Consider the following 21,211-nt stretch of genomic DNA (forward strand, 5'->3'; position numbering starts at 1 on the left):
TTTTAACAAATCTCGTAACTCATTATCATGTTTTGGCTGTGCGAGGTCATCAAAATCAACGGTAGCCGTTACAGCTTCAGCATGTGAGCATGTGTCTGCTGCCGTGTTCACAGCCTACACATGTGATAGCACATCCGCTGGTATGTTCGTCTTCCCTTGCATCTAAACAATGCACATGGTGAATTGGGTAATGTAATCTAAATGGCATAGTTGCCTTGGTGATGTTTTCTCTGGTTTTACAGCAAAGGCGTATGTTAGCAGCTTGTGATGTGTATAAATAGTGAACTGTCAGCCCTCTAGTAAATGCCGGAATTTCTTGATTGTGGCGTAAGTTGCATTCAGTTCGCGGTCATACGTTGCCCAACGTTGCTGTGAAGATGACAAGTGACTGAAGAATGGTATGGGCTGCTAATTGTGCTCGACCTGTTGCTGCAGTACAGCGCTAACGGCTGTAAACGAGGCATCAGCCGTAAGTGCAAGTGGAGCCTGTGCCATGGGCTATGCTAATTGTGCAGCCTCTGCAATTGCTGTTTAAAGGTTTGACAAGCGTCGTCTGCTTCGCGTGTCCAATGCAACTTGTCGTTTGGCTTTGGTGTGCTCTTAAGAAATTCATTCAGGGGCGCTGTTATCGATGCGTAATTGTATACAAATCTTTGGTAAAAATTTGTGACCCCAAAAACCGGCGTAGCTTTCTGATCGTAATTGGGGCGAGGGTATTTGTTTATGGCTTCCAATTTATCTTGTGGCAGTCGAATACCATGCATGTCTACTGCGTAACCCAGAAATTGCACTTCACTCGTTCCAAAAGTACAATTTGAAGGATTAATTACTAAGTCTTGTGTACATAAACGATTAAATATCTGAGCCAGATGATGTAAATTTTCTTCTTCCATAGCAGACATCACCAAAATATCATCTATGTAAACATAACAGAAGTCTAAGTCCCTAACATGGAGGTAGAATAAGGGGAGATGGCGCTACAGACTTGCGCTGTACCACAGTCTAACATAACAGTCGCGACACTCACTGATGTAAAAGTTGTTGCCGTTTGACAGATGGAGCGACACTAGCGCTCCACGCGGCAGGTAAGGTGAACGTCAGACGCGTCGTAGGCATAATGTTTGTTTGCATCCATTTCCTACGTAATTTCCGAATTATTCGAGTTATTTTCTTGCATCCAAGAGTTTGTGTAGCATCAGAAGGCATATATGGTTCTAAAAATGATTCTAAAATAAGCGCAAGTATGGACAAAAACCATGAATAGAGTGGCAAGCTACAACACATTCGTGAAGAAACACTTGTGACATTGGACAGAATTGCAGCTTACCACGTTGATATCAAAAGAATATAAATACACAGATTCATATGTAAGAAGCACAGACATGTACCTCTACATGCAAAAGCGATCGACAGCTCGTTTATCGTTCTGTAGGCCTACTGTGTGTGTGTGTCATTGTCGCCTGTTGCCACAAGTACGCCCTTCATCTTTATATTATTCTAAGTGGGACAAGCAAGTGCCAAATAGTGGGAGAAATATGCTAAAAACATTATAATGAGCTGATTACATTTGGTGAAAAACCAAATATTTGAATAATTTTCAAACAATCTGTCTGTAGGCACTTTCCTTGTCCCGTAATAGTTTCGTTCGATCTGCACATTCTGACACTTCACACGCTTTGTAAGACACGAGCAGCTGCACTTAAGCTAACCACTTCATCGCCAAAGCAGGTCTGTGTTGATAATTCACACGAATCTGGCACTGATACATGGAGAGTTGAACTGGCTGCTTCTGTGTCATAGGACTGTTTTACAACTTTAGATTGACTGTCGAATCCTTGTGGCAGTTTCCTCTTCATCGTCAGTTGAGGTGGCTTATTTGGAATGTCAAACAGTGTGGGTACTGCATTCCACACGAGTTTGTTATTGTCTGTGTTCATGAACTGATTTTGTTCGAAATGTAGCGGGCAAAACCTTATATTATTATACAGGTAAACTGGGTCTTTCTCCATAAGGTCTTCTCGTCTGCTATTAACTAGCCATTTTCTGCTCTTAAAACGAAACATTCATCATTTATACACATATAGTTTGCAAGTGAATCCTGACGCTACAGTTTAGTAACATGATGGTATATACCTCTCAGGATCCTTAGAAAGCCTAAAAGAGACAGCTGTGGTGTCTTCTTCCTGTTGTTGCTGCAATTTATTGCGCTACAAACGCCCCCGATGGTAAAAACCATTGTATAAATCAAAATAAACAATCACTATTCGCTTTCACGATCGTGCCGAACTCACAGTTCAACCTACCGTCCGCTTGGGGCGCTGCTGGCGCTGTAGGCAACAAAATCGAGGCGAAGTGTCACGACTGTTATATTAGACTGTGGCTGTACGTTGTTTTGAAGCCAGTGAGCGGGGCCTGCCGCCATCTTGGATCCCCCAAAACATTAGCAGACGAGTGTTTACAATTGCTTCTTGTTCGTCATTTATGTCGTGTGCACGTGATATTTGTTTTATATAGTAAATGTTACTCGGTTTTAGTGAACAACACAGCATAAGGAACGCAACTTCAAATGTTTTTTCTGGTCTTAAATGCGTATTCGATACAGTAATACGTAAAAATATTACGCTTCTTGCCTCAGTACTGTAATTCCTTTTTGTTTATACACTTAGAATAATCGAGAAGAGACGTATGTGCTATGAAAAGCGTGCTTTTGTAATCCATTTCTATTCACTTTCATTGTGTTTGTGTCGATAATTGATAAAGCCAGAACTCCAAAAACGATGATTGATAGTTTAGAGGCACCGATTTGTATTCGTTGCATTTTCAAGTCAAATGCAAATTTTAAATGTTCACGTTTGCAAGAAACTTACCTTATTTCTTTTGGTGTCCCATAGATGTATGCAGGGATGACGTAAACAAGCCAGCTGTCATGTCAACAAAGTGAAAAATACGTTAAATTACGAAGGAACAGAACTGAATTTAACATTGTCAGGCCCATTGCAATTTCCACATCTGCTTTCTTTTTAAATTGTACCTACCAAATGACATTCAACGTGGCAAAGAACAGAAATTTACAGGGTAATACGACAACAAAGTGATTAATGTAATGATCTAAGCCTGAACTTCGATAGGGAACTTTGCTTTAACAAATATGTAACCATTTAAGTACTTATAATTTAACCACTGTAACAGGTGTTCCACACATTTTACTGAAGATTTAATTAACTACATGTAGTTACATTAGTTTTATATTAAATTATTGCATTTTAAAACATTAGTCCCCATTTCCAGGATATTTCTTGCCAGGACTTTTCAGTTACTTCAGAATAACCACACAGTGAAAACCAAGTGTAATGCTCACTTCCAGACAGCTCTTCGCGTTGGATTGATAGAAATCTAAAGTTAAATCACAGAAATAAAACCATACTGTAAAACTTTACAGTGCATCAGAATTTCAAGTATATATAAGAAAATAGCGCTTAAATAAGTCCACTTACGAATGAAATGTGATTTGTTTAAACTTTAGACTACAATCAGAACGATTAGTACACCCGTGAGCGACGCAAGCCCGGCATTTTTTATCAAAACACTTCACGACTACACGGAATCAAACCACCAGAAGCGAATGTTTTGGGGTAGCTAACATGGCGGACCTTCTCTTGGGTCGGCTTCAAGTTTGTGACGTCATGACAACTCCTCTTATTTTTACCTCCATGGTCCCTAATGAAACCATGAAACCTTGAAACCTCTGTGCTGCATTGCACAGGCCAAAAGGCATCCTAGTGAACTTGAATAGACCAAAAGATGTTGTCACTACTGTCTTGGGATATTTTCTGTGGCAACAGGGATCTGATACTACACTACTGGCCATTAAAATTGCTACACCACAAACATGACGTGCTACTGATGCGAAATTTAACCGACAGGAAGAAGATGCTGTCATATGCAAATAATTAACTTTTCAGAGCATTCACACAAGGTTGGCGCCGGTGGCGACACCTATAACGTGCTGACATGAGGAAAGTGTCCATCCGATTTCTCATACACAAACAGTAGTTGACCGACATTGCCTGGTGAAACGTTGTCGTGATGCCTCGTGCACGGAGGAGAAATGTGTACCATCACGTTTCCACCTTTGATAAAGGTCGGATTGTAGCCTATCGCGGTTGCAGTTTATCGTATCACGACATTGCTGCTCGCGTTGATCTAGATCCAATGACGGTTAGCAGAATGTGGAATCGGTGGGTTCAGGAGGGTAATAAATAGCCCACTTGCCTGCCCCCACACATCTACTGACATGATTGTTTCTCACCTTAGTTTAAATTGGTGGTCCAATTGGAGTTCATTACATTTTTAGTCATTTCATTTTTGCTTTTACATATCTCTTTGCTAGAAGGCATTCTTTACTTCATAACTGTTTTTGTTCTTAATCGAATTGGTGGGGGATCAGGTATGGGTGAGGTTTCTCTCACCACATTTACCTTCTGGGGTTACCCTTGTCTGCTCTCTGACATGTATACCAACTTGACCCAGTTTTCATTACCTTGATGTATACCACTCCTATATACTTCCATAATTCAGTAAATCTTTAACCTCAGATGACATATCTCATGACTGAAGGACTCATGACCTCACTGTTTAATCCCATAACCCACCAACCAACCAAGTAATGAACCAGCCCCCTTTTAATATACCACAGCTGCCTAGAAATTAATAATTATAATAATCACAGTGATATGAATAAAATATTTTAGTATGATAGCTATTTCCTTACATTAATGATTGGTATATCACTTCTGCATAATTAACAAAGAATAAGAATTTACATCATGTAAAAGCAAAGAAACTCTGTTTCTTTCAAACAATGAAAAATACAGGAAGGAATGTAACAATATAGTGAAAAGGAGATGATGAGTCGCAGAAAGGCACAACCAAAAGACTGTTGGAGAGTTATGTACCAGCCAACAAGGCCTTTGTCAAAGGTAGACAACACACACACACACTCAAATGCAACTGACACACACATGACTACAGTTTCTGGCCACTAGGGGGGGGGGGGGGAGAGAGATAGCAGGGTAGGGGTTAGGGACAGGAAAGTGGCGCTGGAGTGTCTAGTGATGGTGGGGAGTGGGACAGTTGAATGCGTCAGGAGGTTAGACGGAGGGGGGTGTTGTTTAGTGGAAAAGGAGAGAAGAGAGAAGTGAAAAGACTGGGCGCATTCGTGGAATAGAGGCCTGTGTAGTGCTGGAATGGGAGCAAGGAATGCGCTAGATTGGTAAATGCCATGGCTAACGAAGGTTGAGGCCAGGAGGGTTGTGGGAACATAGGGTATATTGCAGGGAGAATTCCCACCTGTGCAGTTCAGAAAAGCTGGTGTTGGTGGATCCAGTTGGGACAGGCTGTGAAGCATCTATAGAACTGAAGGACGTTGTGTTGGGCAGTGTGCTCAGCAACAGGGTGGTTCAGTTGCTTCTTGGACACTGCTAGGCTTGTAGATCACATGACTGGTTTCACAACATGACTGGTTTCACAGGTAGCCCTGTTTCTTTCAGTCATTTCTGCCTACAGTCACAGAAGTCAGTAATAACACACTCCGGCCTCCATAGTGGAGGGCCTTTCCATTTCTGTTGTGTCATACTCAACTTCTTTTCATCTTCTGCTCCTGTGAATGGGCTCTTCACCTGACCAGAATGCTATCTGTAGTAGATCTGCCTGCAAGCCATTTCAACTGGGTTAGCTCTCCAGAAAACAACTTAAAGCTGTCCTGTGTTAAAGGTAGCTTGTAATTTTGCAGAATTATTTGCCTTCTTTGATCTGTTTTCATGCTGCTCTATTTTTCAAAATCATCTTTGAAAGTTGGAAATTTGATGCAAGTGAAAATGTAAACAGTTTTAGTGAAATATTCTTTGTGTGTGTGTGTGTGTGTGTGTGTGTGTGTGTGTGTGTGTGTGTGTGTGTTTGAGGGGGAAGGACTCGGCACCTGGTAACGGGGGGTACTGTCTCTTTTCACATTTCTCGTCTCCGATATTCCAGGTTGTTTCACTTACATTACCGGATTTGCTTACCTGTTCAGCATAATAATATACTTTTAGAATCTTCGTGGATTCTCTGTATGTTTTTCTGTAGCACTTGTACTCTGTTAAGAAGTAGTGCAATTTAATATCCCTGAGCAGCATGCAGAGGTCTTTCATATTTTCCTCTAATTTTGGTTTTTTTGGGACTTTATAGTGCTTTTACCATTGCACACACCCGGTTACAACTGTGGTTAAGTGTTCCATAGAAATGGCTCCACTTTTCTGTTGTATCATCTGATTTATATACGTATTGCTAGTCCATATGTGCAAGGTCCTATAGCTTATTATGGTCAGTTTTCTTTTATACGTAAGGAAGTCACTATGAACATTAATGTACTATCTCTGTTGATGTCTGTGGTATTAGAGAGGGTTTCCAATAGTTTTCACCCCTAATTCTTCCCATTTTAAAGGCATAACAACTTGGTCAGTGCAAGTCTGTAAGCCTAATGTTATTCTGATTGGAGATGAATTTATATGAATATAGTCTATGAATGTAGTAATATCACTGTAACAATTCAGAACACATCTACATCCATATTCCCCAAGCCACCTGATGGAGTGCAATGGAGGGTAGTTCTGGTACCACTGTTCCCCCTTCCCCGTTCCATTCTCATAAAGCACATGGGAAGAATGATTGTTGGTAGACCTCCTTATTAGCTCTTATTTGTCAGATTTTTTTTTTCTTTGGTAATTTTGTGAGACAAATGTGGGAGTATCTGCTGTGTTGCCTGACTCTCCCAGAACATGCTCTTTCAGAATTTAAATAGTAAATCTGTCTGTGATGCACAGCACATCCCATGCAGTATCTGTAACTGGAGTGTTGACCATCTCCATAATGCTCTTGCACCAGCTAAATGATCTTGTGTCAGAACACACCACTCTTCATTGGTCTCTATTGCTTCTATTAGTCCAACATGGTAAGGCACCCAAACTGATGAGCAAAACCCAAAAATCGGTCAAACAAGAGTTTTAGAAACCATTTCTTTTATGGGTCAATTACATTTCCTTAACATTTTTCCAATGAGTCTTAATCTGACATCTGCTTTTCCTGAAATTTGTTTTATGTGGCCATTCCTAGGTCACCCCTAGGCATTTTACAGTAGTTACTGTTCTCATTGATTTGTCACCAATAGTGTAATCTTCACCTACTTATGCACACTATGGTATGTTTATTTAAATTAAATCAACTGTCAATCCTCCTGCACAAATCACCAATCCTCTGCAAATCTTCTGACAATTTGCTACAGTCTCCTGGCTTTGCTACCTTCTTATAGACAATGGCATCATCTATGAACATCCATATGGAATTTCTAAAGTTATCAACTAGATAATTTGCATATTTTTTAAACAGTAATGCTTCTATCACACTTCCTTGGGATATAGTTGAAATTACCTGTACATCAGTCAGTTTTTTATTGTTAAATGCAATGTGTTGAGTTCTATCTGCAAGAAAGTCCTGAACCCAGTCACAAATCTGGGTTGGTGCTCAGTAAGCTCGTATTTTGTTCGCTAAATGACAGTGGGGAAGTGTATCAAATGCCTTCCTGAAATCCAGGAACATGGCATAAACCTGATGGCCGATGTCTACAACACTCTGAATCTTGTGTACTAACTGAGTGAGCTGAATTTTGCAAGACTCTCTTTGCAGAATCAGTGTTGATTTTTATAGACGAGATTTTCATTCTCTAATAATATCATAATAAATGATTGTGAAGCATGTTACATAATTCCAGAACAGAGTGACATCAGTAATATAGAGCTATAATTGTGTAGATCTGTTTTACGACTCTTCTTGAAAATGGCAATGACCTGCACTTTTTCCAGACACTAGGGATGCTTTGTTGCTGCAGCGACCTATGATAAACTACTGCTAGAATTGGAGTACCTGAGGTAATTTACAATATAGCTTAAAGAGTCTATATTAACATCTCCTAGTATTATAACCTGTTTTTAGTTTGTTGAGAATTTATTCAGAAGTTTGAAATGACACAGGAATTCATCTATATCATTGTTTGGTGATCTTCACAAGCCAGCTATTATTAAGTTGTCTTTGCCTATCTTTATGTTCACTGCTGATGATCCAATGGCCACCTCAGCAACAAGTTCATCAACCAAATCAATTTTTCACATTGAATATTATTTCTGTCTTAAATGATGATGCAGCCATCACTGTGTTAACTGTTCTACAATATAGACTTGGAATTTCATAAAAACTAAGATTCTCTTCAGTTTTACATCCAAGTTCATTTAAATGTATGTGTGGCATATTTTCTCCTGTAACTCTTGTTTTATTAGTATTGTACTGTACAGTCTGGAACACCATTTTGCTTTTTTATCTTCTCTGATGCTGTTAGTGGGTGTCTGTGTGTCTTTTCTTCATGTGCTTACATTGGATGCTGCCTTACATTGAAAAAGGAAATTTACTGGCAAGAAAAACTGTTGTTGTAATTAAGTCTTTTCAATTTATTCTTTTCTTTAATTTTTTGCTTAATCAAATTGGGGAAAATTGTCAACAGCAGGTACAGATAAACATTATTTTACATCATCAGAATGTAATAAGTTCCACAGTTAAAATGAAAGAATGTTTCATTTGATTTTACTCATCTTGGATATAGCTGAACATTATGACAGTGTATGCATTGTAACATATTATTTTTAAAAAAACTGCTACACCTAATTTTATTTTGGACTTATTTATTTAATGTCCTTGTTTTCTTTAGTGTTCATTGTGTGCATTAGTAGGTTGCAGTGTATGTTCGGTTTTTCATGCCCTTGTAGTACTATGAATAAAAGAAATGGAACTTGGGCACTGCCTTTCATAATGGACAATATTAACAATGTTGACAGGAGTGATCTCTACGATGAACTTATCTTACTCACTATCTCATTTTAATACACATACCTAGCAAGTAATTGTTAAAATACCAACGTGAATACTACTAATATTCTGTAGTACTTCAGCACCTTAATTGTACCTGTGTGTTCTGGAATTTTTGAGTTATGCCAATCCATTCAAGAGCATTTATTATTAAGAAAAAATTATGAACCATACAGGTGTTAACATAAATATTGTGCATTAGTAGGTTGCACTTTATGTTCGGTTTTTCATGCCCTTGTAGTATAGTGAATAAAAGAAACAGAACTTGGGTACTGCCTTTCATAATGGGTAATATTAACAATGTTGACAGGAGTGATCTCTATGATGAACTTATCTTGCTCACTACCTCATTTTAATACACATACCTAGCAAAGAATTGTTACAATATCAACATGAATACTACTAATATTCTATAGTACTTCAGCACCATAATTGTACCTGTGTGTTCTGGAGTTTTTGAGTTACGCCAATCCATTCAAGAGCATTTATTATTAAGAAAAAATAATGAACCATACAGGTGTTAACACAAATATGGTACAAAAAAATTGAAGAATATTTTCTACTACTGCATCATTGTTATTATAGTCTCGATATTATGAACTTGCCACCCACCATATAGCAGAGATGCTGAGTCACAGATAGGCACAACAAAAAAGACTGTATCTGCAACTCAGCATCTCCACTATGTGGTGAGTAGCAACTATCCTTTTCATATTTTTAGTATTCCATCCTAGATTTTCCAGTGTTTAATTATACTTCCATTGTAGGTGTTAAGGATGTATAGTGCAAGAACGGCTGGTGTGGAAACAGTGACAGTTAAAGTTGCCCAAGGCATTTTGAAAGGAAAAGTAGTTGAAGCAAAGTATGGAGGGAAGTATTGCAGCTTTCAGGGTATTCGTTATGCAAAGCCACCAGTCGGTACTCTTAGATTTCAGGTAAGAACTATAATTTTTTTCTGTCTTTTGGACAACCTATAGCCAATTTCTTTCTACATTCTTTTCCAATTCAAATTTTTGTTCTGTTTCTAATGGCTTCAGTGCCAACAGGGATTATACTCAATTTTTCTTTATTATTCCCCGCCCCCAGAAGATACTCACCATTTTTGTAACATGAGAAAAAGATGCAACAATACTGTTGTTTAGATATCTTTTCGAGGTACAGAATTTGTTAAGTTAAAAGGTGGAAAAAAAGTTGGCTTCATGTTAAGGAATGAAATCTTACTACTTAGGTATCATAAAAATTTAAAATGTAACATAGTCTGTATATTTACTAATTATAACTGAAACATTGGGAGCATATCAGATACATAAGTCTTAATGATAAGTATAGAATCTAAGTGGATAAAGAAGGCAGTAGCTCAACAGAGGGGAAGGAAAAGAAAATTTCTCCTCTTGGTACATTACACTGTGCACCTTCAATGTTGTATATCGAAGAGTGAAAATGGCAACATACTTAAATGTAGTAAAGATTTACCTAGAATTCGAAATATAAGCTATAGAGTTTTTTCATAATAGGGTCAAGTATCTACCAAGTTATATGATGATCACATAATCAGTAGGGAAATCAAAACCAGTAGTTAATGATCAATGTTTATAATGCAACAGGATCTGCATTCTGAATAAGGGGGAACATGGTCAGAATAACATAAAAACCTTGAAGGCGGATAATAACATATTCTTTAGAATTTCATAAAATCTCAAGTCAATTATTTGAAGGTTCTGAGAGTTTATTTTATTTTATGTGCAGTGAACTGAATTGCCTTCAAATCAGAGATTTAAAAATGTAACAAATAACACCACATTATATATAAATTTTCAAGTGAAATATTTTCAAGACTATGGCGGATGTGAAAGGCATAATTATGGTTATAGCGAAAATGAAAAGTAATTGTGGAGAATATGTAGTTATACAAATGAATGTGGACACATAAATGAGTGGTAAATGTCCCAAAGAAGTTTTCTGCTGTATTCTAAAAGATAAGAAAGGACAGAGACAGTGAGATGATGGCCTTATGAGAGGTGGGTAGATGACATTAAAAAACATGAAAGAGGAATATGGATGGCTATAGATGAAGACAGTAATTCAAGGCAATATATGGAGTTGGTCTTTACTACTATTACTACTAATTTTGTACACTACTGGCCATTAAAATTGCTACACCACGAAGATGACGTGCTACAGACACGAAATTTAACCGACAGGAAGAAGATGCTGTGATACGCAAATAATTAGTTTTTCAGAGCATTCACACAAGGTTGGCGCCGGTGGTGACACGTACAACGTGCTGACATGCGGAAAGGTTCCAACTGATTTCTCATACAGAAACAGCAGTTGACCGGCGTTGCCTGGTGAAGCATTGTTGTGATGCCTCATGTAAGGAGGAGAAATGCGTACCATCACGTTTACAATTTTGATATAGGTCAAATTGTAGCCTATCGCGATTGCGGTTCATTGTATCATGACATAGCTGCTCGCGTTGGTCGAGATCCAATGACTGTTAGCAGAATATGGAATTTGTGGGTTCAGGAGGGTAATATGGAATGCTGTGCTGGATCCCAATGGCCTCGTATCACTAGCAGTCGAGATATCACAGACAGGAGTGCCTGCAATGATGGTGTACTCAATGATGAACCTGGGTGCATGAATGGCAAAACGTCATTTTTTTGGATGTATCCAGGTTCTGTCTACAGCATCATGATGGTCACATCCGTGTTTGGCGACATCGCAGTGAACGCACATTGGAAGCATGTATTCATCATCGCCATACTGGCGTATCACCCGGCGTGATGGCATGGGGTGCCATTGGTTACACGTCTCAGTTACCTCTTGTTCGCATTGACAGCACTTTGAATAGTGGACTTTACATTTCAGATGTGTTACGACCCGTGGCTCTACCCTACATTTGATCCCTGCAAAACCCTAGATTTCAGCAGGATAATGCATGCCCGCATGTTGCAGGTCCTGTACGGGCCTTTATGGATACAGAAAATGTTCAACTGCTGTCCTGGCCACCACATTCTCCAGATCTCTCACCAATTGAAAACGTCTGGTCAATGGAGGCCAAGCAACTGGCTCATCACAATACGCCAGTCATTACTCTTGATGAACTGTGGTATCGTGTTGAAGCTGCATGGGCAGCTGTACCTGTACACGCCATCCAAGCTCTGTTCGACTCAATGCCCAGGCGCATCAAGGCCGTTATTATGGCCAGAGGTGGGTGTTCTGGGTACTGATTTCTCAGCATCTATGCACCCAATTGCGTGAAATGTAATCACGTGTCAGTTATAGTATAATATATTTGTCCATTGAATACCCGTTTATCATCTGCATTTCTTCTTGGTGTAGCAATTTTAATGGCCAGTAGTGTATCACAGACATCTTTGTAAGTAGTGAGACATCCAATTTGCATTATTTAGTTGCATTTGACTTTGTCTTCTCCACTTCCTCTTGTTGCTGTATTTTAGTTGTTAATTATTACCTACTTTTTGATTTACAAGACAGGATTAATGAGAATTTTTAAAGTATAAAAGAAGTCCAACTATATTAGATCAGATAGTAACTTTGGCAGAGACATAATTAGATTTTTCTGTAGTAGTGCTTCTTTCCATAGTTTAATAACAGTAGTTGTTATGTATTTAAAAAACTAATTCTATGTCCAGTTTTAAATGATGTGACAGTCACTCATATTTGAGGAGAAGAGGATTGGTGATAGTATTTTATCGTACATACAATGTAATTTCTCCCCATACAGGTAATATAGCTTCACCTCTTGAATTACTTACATTACATAGCATAAATATCTACATCACTTGTGCTTAAATAAGGAGTGAACCAAGCGAATACTGATTCATTAATGAGATTTTCACTCTGCAGCGGAGTGTGCGCTGATATGAAACTTCCTGGCAGATTAAAACTGTGTGCCCGACCGAGACTCGAACTCGGGACCTTTGCCTTTCGCGGGCAAGTGCTCTACCAACTGAGCTACCGAAGCACGACTCACGCCCGGTACTCACAGGCAAAGGTCCCAAGTTCGAGTCTCGGTCGGGCACACAGTTTTAATCTGCCAGGAAGTTTCATATCAGCGCACACTCCGCTGCAGAGTGAGAATCTCATCTGGAAACATCCCCCAGGCTGTGGCTAAGCCATGTCTCCGCTATATCCTTTCTTTCAGGAGTGCTAGTTCTGCAAGGTTCGCAGGACAGCTTCTGTAAAGTTTGGAAGGTAGGAGACGAGATACTGGCAGAAGTAAAGCTGTGAGTACCGGGCGTGAGTCGTGCTTCGGTAGCTCAGTTGGTAGAGCACTTGCCCACGAAAAGCAAAGGTCCCGAGTTCGAGTCTCGGTCGGGCACACAGTTTTAATCTACTGATTCATTATTACCATAAATGGGGAATTTCTGTAGCACGGGTAGCTTAAGCACACAATTGATTGACTTAAACAAATCACAAAAAGTGTAATTTTTATGCAGTTAGTGACTCTGTAAGTAGTTGTCATTTTAGAATGGCAGTTTGGTAATTAAATAATGGAAATTCCAGATTGGAATCTAAACAATATTATGAAAAGGATAAACTGCTATCACGATATAGATGACACATTGAATTGCAGATAGGCAAGATGAAGAGATTGCTACATATAAACAAATAAGCTTTCAGCCAAAGCCCTCTTCAGGAGGAAAAGCACACACATTCATACAGACAAGCACACCTCATACACATGTGACTGCTATCTTCAGCGATTCTGACCAGACCGCAGTAGAAATCTTCGTACATCTTCGTACATTTAAATTTGATGATGGCGGGACGTCAGCTGGTAAATTTTTTTATCGAAAATGAGACTCCTCCAGCTGTATTTAAGATTTCATATTTATTTGGCTCCTAGTTTTGATGTTGCGTTAACATCATCTTCAGGCCCGTACACTTTGATGATATCAACTGTGTGTGGCTGAGTACTAGAAGTCCTCAGTGAGACCAATACAGAGTATGTATTGGTCTCACCACGGACTTCTAGTACTCAGCCACACATGATTGATATCACCAAAGTGTACAGGCCTGAAGATGACATTGACACAACATCAAAACTAGTAGCCAAATAAATATGAAATCTTAAATACAGCTGGATGAGTTTCATTTTCAATAAAAAAAAAAAAAATGCAATAGAAATGGTTCAAACAGGAGCAACAGCCCAGAATGTGGTGGGGAGGGATAGCAAGGTATGTGGGGGGGGGGGGGGGGGGGGGGGGGGTAATTGGTGCTGCCTTGCAGAGCATACAGTGATTAAATGGTGGCAGGCAAGTGCTGTCAGGTTCAGTGCCTGGGGGAGGGGGCAGGCAGGAACAGGGAGCGGAAAGAGAGAAGCAGAGAAGGGAAAATACTGGTGGGTGTACTGGCAGAAAGCAATGCACAATGGAGACTGTAGTTTTAGTCTAGGACGATTTTGGGAGCGGAGAATATGTTGATGTGGGAGGTTAGATTTTGGGCAATAGGTTGGAGGTGTTGATCAGTGAGGGCTAAAATTCTTTTAGTAAACCAGCTGCAATGGGGCATCTAGAATTGTTGGATTTGAGGCTTTTGGGAACCATGTAGAAGGTGTGTGTGTGTGTTTTTCAGTAAATCAGCTACAATGATTCAGGGCTTTCGTTGGAAGGATTGGTGGCAAATAAGTGTTTCCACTGCAGGGGTCAGGAGAAGGAGAGTAAGTCTCTGACAAGTCCTACATGGTTAAATTTGGCTGCAGGACTGGAGGTGAGGCCTTTGGATAGGACTGAAACATGTGTGAGTTGAGGATTTTGGTGGAAAGGTTAACGACAGTGTTGTGGGATTGTTTTGCCTCTGGATTTAGTGGAATGTTGGAAGGAGTTTTGGGGGATGTAACAAGCTGAAAAAGTCAGCTAATCAGGGTCTGGATGCTATGTGGGGTTGACGAGGAGGAACAATGTAGACAGGATAGCAGTTGAATATTGGTGCCCCAAGATCGCAGTTAGCAGGCTGCATAAGTTGTGGAGTTGGTGCCTGGAATGCTCTTCTAGGAGATGGAGAGCAAGGGATTCAGTTTCATTGATGTGATGTACACTGGGGGGACCAGAGTCATGGGATACCTCGAACTATCATCCCGGACCTCCTTTTGCTCTGTGTAGTGCAGGAATTCAACATCGCATGGACTCAACAAATTGTTGGAAGTCTCCTGCAGAAATATTTAGTATGCTGCCTCAATAGCTGTCCATAATTAAAAAGGGGTTGTTGGAGCAGGACTTCGTGCGTGAACTGATCTCTTGATTATGTTCCACAAATGTTCGATGGGCTCCATGTTGGGCAGTCTGGGTGGCCAGAATCATTCGCTCAGACTGTCCAGAATGTGCTTCAAACCAATTGCAAATGGTTGTGGCCCAGTGATATATCACATTGTCATTCATAAAAATTCCATCATTGTTTGGGAACATGACTGCAAATGGTCGCCAAGTAGATGAACATAACCTTTTCTGGTCAATGATAAGTTCAGTTGGACCAGGAGACCTAGCTGATTCCATGTAAAAACAGCCCACACTATTATGGATCCACTACCTACTTGCACAGTGCCTTGTTGACAACTTTGGTCCATCACTTCATGTGGTCTGCACCACACTCAAACCCTGCCATCAGCTCTTACCAACTGACACTGGGACTCAGCTGACCAACCAGACCACAGTATTCTAGTCATCTAGGATGCAATCAATATTGTCATGAATCCAAGGTGATGTCATCCTTTTAGCAAAGGCACTCACTTCTGCTGCCATAGCCCATTTACGCCAAATTTTGCCTAACTGTCCTAAAGAATACATTCGTCTTATATCCCACATTGATATCTGTGGGTATTTCATGGGTTTATTTCATGCAGTGTTGCATGTCTGCCAGCATGGACAACTCTAAGCAAATTCTGCTGCACTCGGTCATTATGTGGAGGCTGTTGGCCAACACACTGTCTGTGGTGAGAGATATGTTGTTGTGGTCTTCAGTCAAGACACTGGTTCGATGCAGCTCTCCATGCTACTCTATCCTGAGCAAGCCTCTTCATCTCCGAGCAGCTACTGTAGTCTACATCGGTATGGCCGTGCGGTTTGAGGTGCCTTGTCACAGACTGCGTGGCCCCTCCCTCCAGAGGTTCGAGTCCTCCCTCGGGCATGCGTGTGTGTGTTGTCCTTACCCTAAGTTAGTTTAAGTAGTGTGTACGTCCAGGGACAGATGACCTCAGCAATTTGGTCCCTTAGGAATTCACACACATTTGAACATTTGCAATCTACATCCTTCAAAATCTGCTTAGTGTATTCATCTCTTGGCTTCCCTCTGCGATTTTTAACCTCTGCACTTCCATCCATTAATAAATTTGTGATCCCTTGATGCCTCAGAATGTGTCCTACCAACCTATCCCTTCTTCTAGTCAAGTTGTACCACAAATTCCTGTTCTCCCCAATCCTATTCAGTTCCTCCTCATTAATTCAGTATTCTACCCATCTAATCTTGAGCATTCTTCTGTAGCACCACATTTCAAAAGCTTGTATTCTCGTCTTGTCTAAACTATTTATCATCCATATTTCACTTCCATATTTGGCTACACTCCATACAAACACTTTCAGACAAACTTCCTGACACTTAAATCTGTACTCGATGTTAACAAATTTCTCTTCTTCAGAAATGCCTTCCTTGCCATAGCCAGTCTACATTTTATATTCTCTCTACTTTGACCATCATCAGTTATTCTGCTTCTCAGATAGCAAAACTCATCAAATACTTTAAGCATCACATTTCCTAATCTAATTCCTTCAGCACCATCTGATTTAATTCAATGACATTCCATTATCCTTGTTTTGCTTTGTTGATGTTCACCTTATATTCTCGTTTCAGGACACTATCCATTCCGCTCAACTGCTCTTCCAGGTCCTTTGCCATCTCTGACAGAATTACAGTGTCACCGGCAAATCTCAAAAGTTTTTATTTCTTCTCCATGGATTCTAATTCCTACTCCAAATTTTTCTTTTTGTTTCCTTTACCACTTCCACAATATATCGACTGAACAACATCGGGGACAGGCTACAACCCTGTCTCATTCCCTTCTCAGCCACTGCTTCCCTTTCATGCCCCTCGACTCATATAACTGTCCTCTGGTTTCTATATAAATTGTAAATAGCTCTTTGTTCCCTGTATTTTACCCCTGCCACCTTCAGAATTTGAAAGAGAGTATTCTAGTCAATATAGTCAAAAGCTTTCTAAGTCTGCAAATGCTAGAAACTTAGGTTTGCCTTTCCTTAACCTATCTTCTGAGATAAGACGTAGAGTAAGTATTGCCTTGCGTGTTCCAATATTTCTACAAAATCCAAACTGATCTTCCCTGAGTTCGGCTTCTACCAGTTTTTCCATTTGTCTTTAAATAATTTGTGTTAGTATTTTGCAACCGTGACATATTAAACTGACAGTTTGGTAATTTTCACACCTGTCAACACCTGCCTTCTTTGGGACTGGAATTACTATATTCTTCTTGAAGTCTGAGGGTGTTTGGCCCGTCTCATACATCTTGCTCACCAGATGGAAGAGATTTTTCATGGCTGGCTCTCCCAAGGCTATCAGTAGTTCTAATGGAATGTTCTCTCTCCCGGGGCCTTGTTTCAACTTAGGCCTTTCAGTGCTCTGTCAAATACGAGGCGTGTTTTTTAAGTAAGTACCATTTCGAAATTTAAAAAAGATGTGCTGAGATATCTCAATAATTTTATTTTTACATGAAAGCCTGTACCTTAATCTATGCACTGAGGCCATTACAGTCTGATTCTTCCTCATTTACGTTGTGTACTGAGTGTTTAAGATGCCTCCGATAATCTTGAGTCCTGCCAACTGTGAAGTACGGTCTGTTATAAGATTTCTTAGTGCTAAAGGCCTAAAAGTGATCAATTCATTGTGAGATCTGTGCAGTTTACAGAGATAACATTACGAGTGATGGAATGGTAAGAAAGTGGGTGAGAGCATTTAAAGATGGCCACACAAATGTGCATGATGAACAATGGAGTGGGCATCCTTCGGTCGTTAATGAAAGTTTGGTGCAGGAAGTGGACAATAAGGTGAGAGAAAACAGACGCTTTATGATTTTGTCCTTGCTGGATGACTTTCCTAATGTTTCTCATAGTGTTTTGTATGGCATTGTGACCGAGAACTTGAATTACTGAAAATTGTGCACACGTTGGGTACTGAAAATGTTGATGGATGTGCACAAAACCAAACGTTTAGACAGTGTATTGACTTTCCTTGAGCGGTACCACAATGACAGTGATGATTTCTTAAGTCAAAATTGTTATGGGCGATGAAACATGGATGGTCTACATCACACCAGAATCAAAGCAACAGTCCATGGAAGTTGAGCAAGGGCATCGTTTTGCTGCAGGACAATACCCATCCGCATGTGGCAAATCAGACCAAAGATCTCATCATATCTTTTCGATGGGAAACTCTAAATCATCCTCCATACAGCCCAGATCTTGCGCCCAGTGTCTACCATCTGTTTCTGCACTTGAAGAAACACCTGGGCGGTCAGCATCTTCAAGATGATGACGAAGTCAAAACAGTAGTGATGCAGTGGTTAAGAAGTCAGGTGGCAGACTTCTATGAGGAGGGTATTCAAAAACAGGTACAACGTTATGACAAGTGCCTCAGTATTGATGGAAATTATGTAGAAATGTAGATTAAGGTACAGGCTTTCATATAAAAATAAAATTATTGAGATATCTTAGCATGTCTTTTTTTAATTTCAAAATGGTACTCACTTAAAAAACACGTCTCATACTTCACGCAGTATCATATCTCCCATTTCATCGTCATCTACATACTCTTCCATTTCCGTAATGTTACTCTCAAGTACATCACTCTTGTATAGACCCTCTGTATACTCCTTCCACCTATCTGCTTTTCCTTCTTTGCTTAGGACTGGTTTTCCAACTGAGCTCTTGATATTGATCTTCTCTCCAAAGATCTCCTTAATTTTCCTGTAAGCAGTCTCTATCTTACCTCTAGTGATATCTGCTTCTACATCCTTAACTTTGTCCTCTAGCCACCCCTGCTTAGCCATTTTGCACCTCCTGTCGATCTCATTTTTGAGACATTTGTATTCCTTTCACCTGCTTCATTTACTGCATTTTTATGTTGTTTTTTTCTCCTTTCATCAATTAAATTCAGTATCTCTTCTGTTACCAAGGATTTCTACTAGCCCTCGTCTTTTTACCTACTTGACCCTCTGCTGCCTTCACTACTTCATCTCTCATAGCTACACATTTTTCTTTAACTGTATTTCTTTCCCTGTTCTTGTCAATTGTTCCCTAAAGTTCTTTCTGAAACTCTCTATAACCTCTGGTTCCTTCAGTCCATGCAGGTCCCGTCTCCTTAAATTCCTACCTTTCTGCAGTTTTTTCAGTTTTTATCTACAGTTCATAACCAGTAAATTGTGGTCAGAGTCTACATCTGCCCCTGGAAATGACTTATAATTTAAAACCTGGTTCCTGAATCTCTGTCTTACCATTATATAATCTATCTGAAATCTTCCAGTGTCTCCAGGCCTCTTCCATGTATACAACCTTCTTTCATGCTTCTTAAGCCAAGTATCATCCTTGATTAAGTTATCCTCTGTGCAAAATTCTACCAGATGTCTTCCTCTTTGATTCCTTACCACCCAGTCCGTATTCACCTACTACTTTTCCTTCTCTTCCTTTTCCTACTATCAAATTCCAGTCCCCCATGACCATTAAATTTTCATCTCCCTTAACTATCTGAATAATTTCTTTTATTGCATCATTCATTACTTCAATCTCTTCATCATCTGCAGATCTAGTTGGCATATAAACTTGTACTACTGTGGTGGGTATGGGCTTTGTGTCTTACCTTGGCTACAATAATGTGTTCACTATGCTATTCATAGCAGCTTATCCTCGTCCCAATTTTTTATCCAGTATTAAACCTACTCATGCATTACCCCTATTTGATTTTGTATTTATAACACTCTATTCTCCTGACCAGAAGTCATTTTCCTCCTTCACCAAACTTCACTAATACCCACTATATCTAACTTTAGCCTACCCATTTTCCTTTTCAAATTTTGTAACCTACCTGCATGGTTAAGGGATCTGACATTCCACGCTCCGACCTGTAGAACACCAGTCATGCTGAGTCAAAAGTCTCATCCATGCACATTGCATGGCTGCATAACTGTGGGGATTGTTAGTGCAACGTCTCATACCCCGAATTCTTCCCGCCCATAATTATGAGTATAATTTTTCCTATCAATAACATTTCACCCTCATCCTGTCATATTTTCACGTGTTATTTTCCTTAGGTACCTGTGCCACACGAACTTATGAATCTCACCGATCCCTCCCCCATCCCCCTCTTTCCTGATCCCAACGTGTGCATTCTCCCATACCTCATCCATTCTGTCCTTTTCCAAGCATTTTTCATATTTTATGTACTTGTGCACATTTTTAAGTATTTGTATGTATTTTTGCATATCTGGATGTATTTTTGTGCATCTTTTCCTACTATCCAGCGCCACTCACAACCATCTAACACCTTCTTTTGCCTATTTCTCATGTCATTTCCTATCTCCCTAACTCCATTCTTGCCACAATGGACCCCTTCTCCATATTTCTCCACTAGATCATTGAAAGCTGCCTAAAGCATGGAATCTCCCACTCCCCCAATGGCCCAACCATGTGGATGCCTTTCTCTGGAACCCACCCCTCATTTTCTGTCCCTCACAAACCTGGTACTGCAAAAACAGGTATCATCCATGGCACAGGTATCAAAGACCAACTCTGCTACCTCTGCAAGATACTGCTACTGTGCAATCCCTACTACATACATCACATCTCTGAAATGGAATCCCTTGCACACCAGCATCTAGAACGGCATTCCAGGCACCACCTCCATAATTTATCCAGCCTACTGACATCCTACTGCTGCCTTGGGGCATCACAATTCAACCCCTATCTTATATGCAGTGTTCCTTCTTGTCAACCCTTCACAGCACCCAGGCCCAGCCTAGCTGACCTTTTCTGCTTGCCACATCCCCCAAAACTACCTTCCAAGATGTTACTCGATACAGAGCCAAAACAATTCCAGAACACTGTTATTGATCTTTCCACCAAAATCCTCACAGAAGTTTCAGTTCTATCCAGATGCCTAGCCTTTAGCCCTACATCCAAATTTAACCATGTTGTACTTGTCAAAGACCTACTCTCCATCTCCCAATCCCTGCAAGGGA

General features: G+C 40.0%; 1 protein-coding gene across 6 annotated transcripts in view; it reads left to right on the forward strand.

The window, feature by feature from the left end:
• LOC124592198 (esterase FE4-like) overlaps positions 1 to 21,211 on the forward strand; it is a 133,109-nt gene that overhangs the window by 33,125 nt on the left and 78,773 nt on the right. For 3 of the 6 annotated variants that reach the window (XM_047131816.1, XM_047131815.1, XM_047131811.1), the window contains exon 3: positions 9,717 to 9,884. In XM_047131816.1, coding sequence (XP_046987772.1) covers positions 9,717 to 9,884 — 168 coding nt within the window. Of the gene's footprint in view, positions 1 to 3,014; positions 3,076 to 7,895; positions 7,962 to 9,716; positions 9,885 to 21,211 lie in introns of those variants that run through there. The other 3 variants (XM_047131814.1, XM_047131812.1, XM_047131819.1) reach the window with 3 other exon arrangements.

The sequence above is a fragment of the Schistocerca americana genome, chromosome 2 (genome assembly GCF_021461395.2).
Source record: "Schistocerca americana isolate TAMUIC-IGC-003095 chromosome 2, iqSchAmer2.1, whole genome shotgun sequence".
Classification (NCBI taxonomy): domain Eukaryota; kingdom Metazoa; phylum Arthropoda; class Insecta; order Orthoptera; family Acrididae; genus Schistocerca; species Schistocerca americana.